The following is a 14,228-nucleotide window of genomic DNA, read 5'->3' as shown; positions in this document are numbered from 1 at the left end:
TTTGGTCCTATAAATGGTTTATTTTAAGTATAAATTTAGACGTAGTAAATTCATATAAAGCCATAACAAATGAGAAATGTGGTAAATAAACTGAATTATACGGATACCAGTCGAAGGTTATAAGGTACAAAACGGGGACTACTTTATTATTTGAAAATACTTGTAATTTTTTTTTATGCGCACGTTTGAGTGGTATCGGGTCCGTTCGCGCCCAATACACGTTCGCACCCTACACGTTCGCACCCTTTTTTTATTCAAAAACCTGATAAATTTTTAGATGTTTTGTAAAATATTTTTATTTTCATAAATAAAAATTCGGGAATTTTTAAATGAAATATTGTTTTTAATTGATTTGATGATTAATTATTAAATGTTAATTATGTATGATTACTGCTAATTGGTATTTATACACAGCCTAATATGATGTTATTGTTGGGTGTTTAAAAATCATGATCGTTAATTGTCATGGTTGTTTTAACTTGCTTTAAATGTAAATACTGCATGTATTTAGCTTGGTATGAGTAAAACTTTGAAGATTTTAAATAAAAAACATGAAAGATAATTGTTTTTAACAGCTTGGCTCCTTTGATCTCACGTGTGTCAGAATCTCACTTTATTCATAAACAATGAAAAAAAATATTTATAGCAATACACTATCCAAAACATGATTACGAATTATTCAACATATAAAAAAAACACGTTGTCAGAATCCCATTTCCTTTTGAAACAATAAAAAAGAAATATTTATAGCAATACACTAACCAAAATATGATTAAGATTTTATCAACACCTAAAAAAACGTTGTCAGAATCTCACTTTATTTAGAAACAATGAAAAAAAATAATTTATATATATATATATAAACGCCTAAAAAGTGTACACAACAACACCAATAACAAAAAAAGGAACTATAAATGTAATTATTTATAAATATTTCGGATAACAGATATCCTTCATCAGTAAATATGATTGTGATGTTGAATGAATCATATATCAGTCTACTTAGATTAAACTATACAAATCTTGAAATTTATACAATAAAAATGTCAAACCGAACATCAGGTAAGACGCTTGCACAATTCTAAATATGTGTTAAACACGACATAGGTTATATGACTAATTACAACAGAGAGTTCAAATATATGCTTTAAATAAAAATAATAATGTGCGATATGAACTAGCACAATTCTAAAGCTTTAACGGTGACGACAGTTATGATGTTACAAGAACGATTGCGTCAATAAGAATTCCAAATAAACAGCACTGAACGATCTAAATTTGTAAATATTTCAAATTTGACAACGGTAGAGTAGTTGCAACAGAGTCTGTGTATTTAAACATCGCAAACAAACGGCCGTTAAAATATAATAATAAATTTTGACTAAGGTTAACTAGTTGAACGTGGCTTGGTACTTTTACATCCCTCAAAAAATTAAGCAATTTAAATTGGTATATTCAACAGATTTATTTTAGAGATGAGTAAGGTAAAGAAATAAAAACAGAGACTGTAATAGACGACATTATAATAAAACCAGCAGATAAAGGTAGCGCTGTTGTCGTCATGGACAAATGTGACTACATTCAAGAGGCAGAACGTCAACTCTCTGATGAGAGATTTTATAAGAAATTAGACTCTGACCCCACCCCTCAATTCAACAAAGAGATCACCACAAACCTGAAAAACATGTGTGAAGAGGGACATATTGATGAAAACACATTTGAATATTTAAAACCTGAAAAATCAAAGCCGGGGCGTTTCTATCTTCTGCCCAAAATACATAAAGTCAATAATCCAGGTAGACCAATTGTTTCCGCCAATGACCACCCTACAGAGAAAATATCAGAATTTATTGACTTTCATCTGAGACCACATGTGGAAAATTTACCATCCTATATACAAGACACAACACATTATCTGAAGAAAATGGAATCTTTGAACCCTCTCCCACCTGAAACGATCCTTGTCTCGCTTGATGTTACCTCCCTCTATACTAACATCCCCCATGACGATGGTATTGAAGCCTGTAGGGAAGTCTGGAACTCTCGTAACACCTTACATCCACCGACTGAATGTCTCATCCAGCTTCTTACTTTGGTATTACAATGCAATAACTTCACATTCAATGGTGAACACTTTCTCCAAGTTAATGGAACAGCAATGGGAACAAAGATGGCCCCGTCTTATGCCAATATTTTTATGGGGAAATTAGAACAGAGAATTCTCAATTCTTCTCTCTATCAACCCCTCTCTTGGTTCCGATTTATCGATGATATTGACATGAAGTGGGATAATACTGAACAAGAACTAAATTTGTTCATTCAACATGCCAACGATGCCCATCCCTCAATAAAATTCACATATGAAATCTCTGACTCTAAGATCACATTTCTTGACACTACAACGCAAGTGAGGGATGGAAACATATTTACAGATCTGTATTGTAACCCCACAGACAAACACCAATATCTATCTCCTTTGAGTTGTCACCCTAAACATTGCACCAAGAGCATTCCCTACAGCCAGGCCATACGAATAAAAAGGATTTGCTCCACCAACGATATTGCAAAAAAACGACTACAAGAACTTCGCGGTCACCTAAAACACCGGGGCTACAAAAGAAAAGACATTGATAAAGGTTTTTCTCGTGCTAACAACATCAGCCGAGATGAACTTTTACAATATAAAGTCAAAAAGGTCAACAGGAGGGTGCCTTTTGTGTTGACTTACCATCCTAAATTTGACAACTTATCTCACCTAATCCGCGAAAATTGGAAAGAAATCGAAAAACATCCTAAACTATCCAAGATCTTTCCCGAGCCACCTGTACTGGCTTTCCGTAGGCCCAAAAGCCTTAAAGACTTGCTGGTGAGAGCTGATTTATCCTCTCAAGCAGGCTCTTCGTCTGTGGGCTCTTGCAAGGGTTGCGGAAACAAACGATGTCTGACTTGCAAACAAATACTGGTTACCCAGACTTTTAACAGTCACTCCACTGGTACAGAATACACCATATTTTGCAATGTTAATTGCAAGACTACAAATGTTGTGTATCTCCTACAGTGTAAATGTGGTAAACAGTATGTTGGCGAGTCAGAACAGCCGTTTCACAAACGAATGAACGGTCATCGTAGCGACTACCAATGCAAGCCAGACCTCCCTCTCAGTCGACATTTGAGATCCCCTGGCCACACTAAGGCAGATCTCAATCGACTGACCATTACAATCATTGACCACAACTCTGCTTGGTCTAGGGAGGATAGACTCACTCGGGAAAGATTTTGGATAAGAAAATTAACAACTTTGGCACCAAATGGGATAAATGAAAAGATGTAGTTCGACTCCATGCAGTGCTTCACATTTGGGTTGTATTACTTTTTATTACAGTCTCTGTTTTTATTTCTTTACCTTACTCATCTCTAAAATAAATCTGTTGAATATACCAATTTAAATTGCTTAATTTTTTGAGGGATGTAAAAGTACCAAGCCACGTTCAACTAGTTAACCTTAGTCAAAATTTATTATTATATTTTAACGGCCGTTTGTTTGCGATGTTTAAATACACAGACTCTGTTGCAACTACTCTACCGTTGTCAAATTTGAAATATTTACAAATTTAGATCGTTCAGTGCTGTTTATTTGGAATTCTTATTGACGCAATCGTTCTTGTAACATCATAACTGTCGTCACCGTTAAAGCTTTAGAATTGTGCTAGTTCATATCGCACATTATTATTTTTATTTAAAGCATATATTTGAACTCTCTGTTGTAATTAGTCATATAACCTATGTCGTGTTTAACACATATTTAGAATTGTGCAAGCGTCTTACCTGATGTTCGGTTTGACATTTTTATTGTATAAATTTCAAGATTTGTATAGTTTAATCTAAGTAGACTGATATATGATTCATTCAACATCACAATCATATTTACTGATGAAGGATATCTGTTATCCGAAATATTTATAAATAATTACATTTATAGTTCCTTTTTTTGTTATTGGTGTTGTTGTGTACACTTTTTAGGCGTTTATATAATTTATTTATTGTGTACGTGTATCGTTACTCGTAACGATCCAGCGCCCTTGTGGGAAAAATCGTTGACTATTATTCAGACGTTTTATATATATATATATATATATACAAGTCTAAATTGAAAACAACGTTCAAACCTATGATTGCGTTGGATAAAAACCGCAATTTTTATACGTGTGCATGCAAAACAAATTTCTTGTTAGAGGGGTCTAAATACAGCACAAACAACATTTTCCAAAAGACCAAAAAGTGAAAAAGTATATTTTAACAAAACGCATTTGACTAACAGGTCGAACAATGTTCTTAAACCCTGCTGACTGCCATTGGCGATTGCCAAATAAACGGATCACCGATGTAATAAATGGATCTTAAATATAAATTTAATACTAAACAGAAAACAATAAACTTGCGGAAAAGATGTTATACCGCAAACAAAAGGTGCAAAGGTTTTTGTACACCATATCCGGATTTCGACAATTAATGTCTCTTCAGTGATGTTAGGAATCGAAACGGTATTTGGAAAGCCATACAATTTACCTCAATTTAGGATAGACTCCTGAATTTTGAGGAGTCAAAATAGGATGAACGGATCATATAAACCCGAAGGCAAATATAATACAAGCCCAAACGAAAAAATATAAACAAGTCTAAATTGAAAACAACGTTCAAACCTATGATTGCGTTGGATAAAAACCGCAATTTTTATACGTGTGCATGCAAAACAAATTTCTTGTTAGAGGGGTCTAAATACAGCACAAACAACTAAAGTTGTTTGTGCTATATATATATATATATATATATATATTTGTTTTACATGCACACGTATAAAAATTGCGGTTTTTATCCAACGCAATCATAGGTTTGAACGTTGTTTTCAATTTAGACTTGTATATATATAGATATATAGAGAGGAATACACTTACCTAAACATGATTAAAAATTATTCAACACAAAACTAAAATACTGGTCGTCAGAATCCACTTTATTTAAAAACAATGAAAAAAAATGTTAATAGCAATACATTTACCATTTACCATGACACAAAAAAAACCTTGTCAGAATCTCACTTTATTTAGAAACAATGAAAAAATATATATTTATAGCAATACACTTACCAAAACTCGTTTACAAATTATTAAACACAAAACCAATAAAAATTGGGCGCGAACGTGTAGGGTGCGAACGGACTTTGGGTGCGAACGTGTAGGGTGCGAAAGTGAAAGGGGGCGAACGTGCATGGGGGCGAACGTGATTGGGCGCGAACGGACCCGGATTCCGTTTGAGTGGGGTCTTCAATATTGTTCCAAACATATAGCATCGTATTGTCTTGTTTATAATTAGTTTGTTTTGTTGTTTGATTAAAAAGTTTTGTCTCGTTTGATTTTATAGAATCCGCCCTAGTATATATCTGTTCGCACAGGGTCCATTTGCCCTGATTTTTATTTTGTCTATTGTTGTTTAGTTGCATAATGTTTATTATTTGAATAGAGTATGTTTAAATTTTGTTGAAAAATTCGCCAATTATTTGTATTGCTGCAACCGAATAGTCATTTTCCTTTGATTTGTAGAATACTGGAATACAATGTATTTATCTTTATTGATATTTGTTAACATATTAATAATTCTAGTCAGTCAATTTATGCAGTATATTAATAAATGAACAGTGACAGAACTTATAAATCCTTTTCATGTTTTCAATTCGTACACCATTTATTTTACTCATTCCAAGCTGACTAGTTTAAAACAAAATGTTGTTTTTATTATTAATCAATCAAAGACAATTACTACGAAAATCAGTGAGAATTTTTATTATGAACAATTAATGCTCCAAAACAAGCCATCTACTTTTAAATATTTCCATGTGTTTTCATGAATTTCGAGAACTTATACCATATAAATATCTGAATAAGTTTATTTAACTTTTAATATTAATAGAGACACATAATACATTGTATTACATGTCTCTGATATTAATATTTTTTGATAACCGACCGTGCAAGGGCTGTATAGCCAATCAAGGTCGTTAAAAACTCCCATCAGCATTTTTAATATAATAAAAGTATGGAGAACGAACCCAGGGCGAACGGATTCTATGGGCGAACGAACTCAGGGCGAACATGTTATCAGGGCGAACGGACCCGATACCGATTTTATCATGGTTGTTTTTTTTTTTTGGTTCCTGGGGGTTTGAATTTTTTTAGGGGGAAAAGGGGGGGGGTGAAGTTAAGCTGTTTACCTGTGTTTATTTGCCAAAGTTCTGTGAGTTTTTGTTAAAAATCTTACTGCATGCACGTCCGCTAAAATCGGCAAACCTCGGGAAAAAACAAGATTAGCCAAACTACTGAAACAAAATCAATCATTCAATAAATCTATCAGTATTATTTGGTCTTCATAGTGCACTCTCTATATGTCTTTATTTCCCAACATACTACATTACATGCTATAGAGATACACACAATATATTATTTCATAATGCGTAATGTACAGACATGTATACAAAAGAATATAAGAATAAGACAGAGGCACATGATAACAGATGTTAAAACGAATAGGAGTTTAATTAAGTAGACCTACATGGTTTACTATGAGAGCCTACAAGAATATTAGCTAACCTTATAAATTTTGATGTTAAGATCATACTGTTCATCAGTTCATGAAATATTAATGAATTTGGTGGGTTTCTAATTATTTCTCGAATAAATATTTACGGTCATCAGTTAAATACAGAACATGTAAAAATATAATGAAATTCATCTCCGAGCTCACCGTTACAAAATAATCAATTTCTATTTTCTCTTAATCATGCAGTTGCAATATTTTCCATCTACCAATCTCAATTGGCAATTTAGGATTCTAAATCTACATAAAGAAATAATATATCGTCTAAACTTTTAGGTTAATCATATTTTAGTTCACAGTTTTCTTTATAAAAATGATAGATGAGTGCTTTTGATGATTTGTGTACCCAACAATGTACATTATTGCGACATGTCTGTTGAAACTGTTCATATGGATTTCACTTGAACATAGTATAAAGCCATGTATCACTCATAAAACTACCGACTATCCCACACAAATGTCAAACCACAGTCATCAAGTAGTTATATCATTTCTATATGTATGCGATGAAAACTTCTATAAAATTGCAGATTTTTTTTTATAATTTCCAGCTAATCATTTTGTCCAGTAATTAATTATACGGAGTTTAGTAACAAACCTTTCTAAAATTGTCCGTTTATGAATTTTGAAATTATTTAGAAGCTAAGGTTTCAACTCCCTCAGAGAAAATTGATCTTCGATGGATTTGGCTATTTTTTAGGGTTGTATAGCTATTCAACTGTTTCGGTTCTTATACATCCTTGGCTTTCAAATATTTGGCATTGAGCGTTCCTGATATGAAGGTAAAAAAAGATAATAATAATAATAATGATAATGATAATGATAATGATAATGATAATGATAATGATGATAATGATAATGATGATAATGGTGATAATGGTGATAATGATAATAATGATAATAATGATAATGATAATGATAATGAGAATGAAGATGATGATTATGATGTTGACGATGACGACGTTGAAGCTGATGCTGATGTTGATGTTGCTGATGATGATCCAATAACATGCAAAGGATGCACTGAAGTCGTTCTAATCCCCATCCATTCTTCCTTTCATCCTCCCTATGTTTGTATGTTCGTTGGTTCGTTCGTCACATCGTTCGTTTTTCCTTCATACATTTAAACGTATTGACATAATTTTTAGAATGAAGTTAATATATAAAATAAACACGCCGTATAAAATGGGGCATGGCTTTATTGGGGGGGTTAAAAAAATAATTGGGAAAAAAATGTTAAAAAAATATACAAAAAAAAAAGTATTACAAATTAGTTGCTTTTCATATGGGCCTTGAAAATTGGAAATAGGCACAGAATCTAATGATCATTAAATCAGCCACATTTTATTGAAAGTCAATTGTGTAATTATATTATTCAAGAAGAAAATAAGTTGACATTTATGACGGATCGATTTAGATGTATGTAGTACCAATGCTTTTTTAACGGATTAGCATTATATGAATATATTACAAAGTAATGTTTGTTCAAGGTATTTTAATATTTATATATTCGTTATGAAATCGTTTACGGCAATGCGCTATCATAAAAGTTGATTGTAATTCAGACATAATCGATTTCGCCATGAAAACATAGAATATTTTCTTTGACTAGGAACAAAAAGAAAGGTAATTTTGCGTTTGAAATAGTCTAATTTAATTAATCTTTGATCCTTTTTTAATGTATTTTAATACTTTTTTTACAGGGTTTCAAACGATATTTATCAATTAAAGCAAAAATAAAACATAAGAAAGAAATGATATATGCATTTTAATTCAACTCTCGTATCAATTTGAAAAAAATCTGTCAAAATTTCAGTATTCAATTATATTTTTCACATTTTTATGGGCAAGAACATATATCTTTTTTCTTTCTATCTGAATGACTTGGAAGAATTTTTTCATAGAAATAATGTATTAGGTTTAAGCTCAATGACAAATAAAATAGAAGAACAAATTAACATTTACTTGAAACTTTATGTACTACTTTATGCAGATGATACTGTTTTATTTTCTGAAACTGGACAAGATCTTCAACATCAGCTAAATACATTTTATAAATACTGTGAAATATGGAAACTGAAGGTTAATCCAACTAAAACAAAAATTGTTATTTTTGGCAATGGCAGATTGTCAAACAATCTAAATTTTACACTTGGTGGTAATGATTTAGAAATTGTCAAGGATATATCATATTTAGGCATTATTTTTTCCAAAACGGGTAGTTTCACTAGTGCTAAAAATCAACTCATTAGTAAAGCCATCAAAGCTATGTATGAAGTCCTGAAAAAGGTCCGTTTACATAACCTTTAACTTTTGTTAAATTTGAAAAAATCAACCCCAAACTTTATGGTTTATGGAGAGCTAGGCGCTTATCCTATGTCAGTATATGTGGAACACCGTATGGCAACCTTTTGGTCTAACATTGCAAATGGTTCTGATCAGAAATTGACAAATTTTCTGTATAGATATATTTATAAACTCAACGATATACTTTTGAATGGTTGATTTGTATAAAAAATATCTTGAATAAACATGGATTTTCAAATATTTGGATAAATCAGAGTTATTACAGTTTTAATCCAAAATGGTTAAAGTTGAGCATTAAACAGAGAATATTTGATCAATTTCAGCAGACTTGGAAATAAGAACTGGAAAACTCTCCAAAAGCATTATGTTATATACAATTTAAAGAGAATTTGGAATTTGAAGAATATTTAGACTTATTACCTTATAAAGATAGAATAACTTTATGTAGGTTTAGAACTGGAAATCACCGGTTACCTATAGAAACCGGTAGATGGCTTGGAATTGTTAGACAGGAAAGGTACTGTGTACTTTGTAATTCTCGAGAGATAGGTGATGAATTTCACTATATTCTAACCTGTACAGCTTTAACAGAAAGTAGAAGAGCTTTTCTTCAACCTTACTGTGTAAGCCGAGTAAATGTTTTAAAATTCGGCAGTTTATTTGTTTCAAAAAATATTCGGGTTTTGAAAAATTTGTGTAAATTAATCAGAATTATCAATACAGAAGTATGTTTCCAGGTTGATCATCGATCTCTCATCTTTTTATGCTCGTTTTGTACAAACTTGTCATGCGCAGAATCTGTATGTAACTATATGTAAAAATGTCTTTCTTTGTACCATTAACTTGGTTTTATAAGAAATAAAGACAAACAAATCTTTAAAGCCGTCATAATCAGTTACAGATTGAGTCAATGTAATTATCTCATGTTGTGGGTAGGGCTGTGTGTCCTTTGTCAATTCACAAGTTGTTTCTTGTGCTTCGTGCCGATTTGCCAATCAAGCCCCTTTTTGATTGAGTTTTACATTTTTTTCTTATAATGTGCTGTTTCTCATATGTCCCGGTAAGGAAAGGGATGAGGGTTGATCGCTCACAAATATTTTAAACTTTACCATATTCTTTATATGTACCTGTCCCAAGCCAGGATCATGTAGTTCCTGCAGTGGTTATTGGGGGTTGCTGTCTTTCATATTTGTTACTTTTCAAAATTGTTTTTATAATACATTAGACCGTTATTTTTCTCTTTTGACTATTTCATATTTTATCACTTACGGGCCTCTTCATAGCTTAAACTACTGTATGGGTTTTGCTCATTGTTGAAGGCCGTACTGTCACCTGTACAGTTGTCTTCATTCTCTTCCCATCACTGGTGGATAGTTGTCTAAATGTCAATCATACTGCATCTACTTATTTTACAACTAAGATGTATTGTCAATCGCCTCAATTAAAATTAGAAGTATTTGTTTTTCACATTGCAAAGTAAGTTTGAAAACGAAAGATAAGGTGTTTCATTTCAAAACAAAAAAATAACTATATGAACATGGAAAAAAAAGGAGAGGAACAGCGTTTTTATTGCTGTTCTTCATAGCAAAGTCATGCTCAGAGTCTCATCTAACTGTAAGTTCAAGACGAACTCCCTTTTATAATTGCCGGTTTGATATCTTTGGTCATTTGTTGCTGTGAAGTATATGTACGAAACTGTTCCTATATTGTTAAAAATATTCGAATGTAAGGTTGTATTCCCCAGTCATAGACGACTATATTCACACTAGTATGACATAGGCGTGTACAAACTATACTTGGATTTTTTATTTTCAATGTCCTTCTGCTCTTTAACTTCGTAATTGTTTGGCCTTCAACCAGTTTTGATTCGAGCGTCAATGATTAGTCTAAAGAGGACGAGATGCGCGTTTGGGTATAACGTTTTAAACCTAATTTTATCTTTGAATAATTTTTAAACCCTTTACCACCTATTTATAGGATTTGGATTTTACAATACTACTGATAATGTCATTGTTATTTGTTTAGTATAATGTACAAAAAAGTATACCATAACGTTTTCTCAGTTGACTGTTGACAGCTGAAGGACGACTCTGGTTGGAATGACATTATAAAAGCCTTTGCTCATCTATTTTCTTCCAAAACGATAGCGTTCAAAAAGTATGGAAATAAGAAAAATCTGGTATGATTGCCCATGAGACAACTCTCCAACAGAGACCAAATGACGCAGAATTTAACAACTATAGGTCGTTGTACGGCCTCCAACAATGAGCAAATCCACACCACATAGTAAGCTTTTAAAGACCCCGAAATGACAAATGAAAAACAATTCAAACGAGAAAACTAACGGCCTGATTTATAAACAAAACAATAAACAAAACAAAAATGATATACAACAACAAACGACAACAACTGAAATACAGGCTCCTGATTTGGGACTTGTCGCGGGCATAAACATAATTGCAGGCATCCCCCTTCTAACCTGGGACAGTGGTGTAACAGCACAGTTGCTGTCAGGCAAAGTAAGTTGTTTCCACTGCTTTACCCGCCCCCTCCAAAAAAAAAAATATACGAAAACTGATTACCCAATTGGAAAATTGCAAGCATGATAACTATCAAACATCGCTAATATAACACCAAGCTATTTTGTACTCTAAGATTGACTCTTTTAAAAAAAAAAAATGAGTTTTTTTGTGCTTCGTATCGATCTGATAAGTCAAGCATTTGCAAACTGATGTTTATGGTTTGTTCTTGGACTGTGCTGGTTTGGGTGAGGAATTCTCGAGATTCACCAGATAATGAAATAAATTTCAGAAATGACAACAAAGTTTCGACAGCGAGCAAGTGGAGGGAAAAGTGTACGTCACCTTATAGATCAAGTCAAAATCAAGCCAGTGAGTATACATGTACATGCATTATAAAGGTACATAGAGTCACTAAATGGACGATTTCAGGGATTTAAATGAAATTTTGCATGCATCTAGAGCATATCCAAATGTATAGGAAAATTGAAAAAACAAAAATGGTAATATATATAAATTTCATATTTTCGAGATATAGCAAAATAAATGTCCAGAAAATAGAAATATAAATGTACGAAAATAAAATACACATGAGTATTGCTATAAGTCAGCATTATAGTTAATAAAATAATTCAAATTTATCTTAATGAACGAAACACACACGCAGTTAGTGCAGCTGTAAATGATTTGAGATGTTATGTTTTGACCATTTTGGTTTTGATGCTCTTAAACGTTTTAAGTGTTTTGCTTCCCAAACATTTTGTCTCAAGCGTCCTCTTTTAACTGGACTGAAGTATCTTCACTTTGTACTATTTAAGAAATAATTCATGGAAACCATAGATTTGTTGGACATTTACACATGGCCTGTGCCGTGAAATTCGAATTTTATCCTGAGCGTTAGCGAGGGATAAAATTAACGTGTGTATATGAGAATAGAATAGAATGACGTGTGTATATTAGATTAGCTGATAGATCAAGAAATACTCGGTTTATTCAAATGTCATAAACTTGATTGATATGTAAATGAAAAGTAGAGTTAATACTATATAATAGTAAATGATAAATACTAATACTTGATAATACAAATATTTCTCATTTTTTCAAGATTTATAAACATGATTCTAATATGACGTGCTTCTTTCGCTTTGTAAACAACAGCGTGATACATTTTGCATTTTAAGGAATTTATAGTCCGAAAGAAAATATGTAAGATACTGAAATATAAATACTGATATCTGATGATACTTTAATGCTTGGTGACAATCTGAAGGATGTTAATTGATTTATTTATATTATATTTTTTCGTCCTGAACATGTATGACATATTTGTAACTGGACGTTACGCAAAAAACGATCAAATTGTTCGAGTTAAGAAGATGGGGTTCTGGCAAAAGTGCAGCCAACACCCTCGCAATAAGAAGATGGGGTTCTGGCCAAAGTGCAGCCAACACCCTCGCAATAAGAAGATGGGGTTCTGGCCAAAGTGCAGCCAACACCCTCGCAATAAGAAGATGGGTTCTGGCCAAAGTGCAGCCAACACCCTCGCAATAAGAAGATGGGGTTCTGGCCAAAGTGCAGCCAACACCCTCGCAATAAGAAGATGGGGTTCTGGCCAAAGTGCAGCCAACACCCTCGCAATAAGAAGATGGGTTCTGGCCAAAGTGCAGCCAACACCCTCGCAATAAGAAGATGGGTTCTGGCCAAAGTGCAGCCAACACCCTCGCAATAAGAAGATGGGGTTCTGGCCAAAGTGCAGCCAACACCCTCGCAATAAGAAGATGGGGTTCTGGCCAAAGTGCAGCCAACACCCTCGCAATAAGAAGAAATAAAACAAATATTTAACGAAATAGTCGCTGCATGTTCAGTTTTAATCTCTAAAACAAACATTTAACGAAATAGTCGCTGCATGCTCAGTTTTAATCTCTAAAACAAACATTTAACGAAATAGTCGCTGCATGCTCAGTTTTAATCTCTAAAACAAACATTTAACGAAATAGTCGCTGCATGCTCAGTTTTAATCTCTAAAACAAACATTTAACGAAATAGTCGCTGCATGCTCAGTTTTAATCTCTAAAACAAACAAAAACCGAAATTATGATAATAACAGTAATAATGAATGGTAACAATAGAAAAAACAAAACATTTCAGCTCTAAACCAAATAAAAGACAACAGCAGCAATGGGGGTTACTAACTTATGTTTATTTTACATTGTTAATGAAGCGTGTTATTTTCCCATTTTCTTTTAGAGTGTGGATATTTTCAAGTCTGGAGCTTTCATGTCAGTAACTGCTAGTAGTCCTTTGTTAATTTATGTATCATTGCCATTTTGCTTAGTTTCCTTTGTTACTTATTATGACATCGGACTCGGACTTCTGTTTAACTGATTTTAACTGTGCGTATTACTGTGTGTTTGTTTATTCTACATTGGCTTGAGGTATAGGGGGAGGGTTGAGGTCTCACAAAACATGTTTAACCCCGCCGCAGTTTTGCGCCTGACGTATGACGTCCATTTTCACTGAACTAGTACACATTTTTGTTTAGGGGCCAGCTGAAGCCCGCCTCCGGGTGCGGGATTTTCTCGCTGTGTTGAAGACCCATAGGTGTCCTTCGGCTGTTTTCTGTTGTTTGGTCGGGTTGTTGTCCCTTTGACACATTCCCCATTTCCATTCTCAATTTTACAATCTAAATCTCGATCTGTTTTAACGGAAAACAAATCAAAACGTTCTACACATAACTATATTTTTGAATAAAAG

General features: G+C 33.0%; 1 protein-coding gene across 2 annotated transcripts in view; it reads left to right on the top strand.

Moving 5' to 3' along the window:
* The window catches only part of LOC127717519 (uncharacterized), a 159,821-nt gene that overhangs the window by 125 nt on the left and 145,468 nt on the right, over nucleotides 1-14,228 (top strand). For both annotated transcript variants that reach the window (XM_052223198.1, XM_052223197.1), the window contains exon 2: nucleotides 11,767-11,846. In XM_052223198.1, coding sequence (XP_052079158.1) covers nucleotides 11,769-11,846 — 78 coding nt within the window. In that variant the 5' untranslated portion in view covers nucleotides 11,767-11,768. The remainder of the gene's footprint in view (nucleotides 1-11,766; nucleotides 11,847-14,228) is intronic.

Source organism: Mytilus californianus, unplaced genomic scaffold (assembly GCF_021869535.1).
Source record: "Mytilus californianus isolate M0D057914Y unplaced genomic scaffold, xbMytCali1.0.p SCAF_10, whole genome shotgun sequence".
NCBI classification, from domain to species: Eukaryota; Metazoa; Mollusca; class Bivalvia; order Mytilida; family Mytilidae; genus Mytilus; species Mytilus californianus.
The sequence above is the reverse complement of the archived record's forward strand: the minus strand, read 5'-3'. Positions and strand labels throughout refer to the sequence as shown.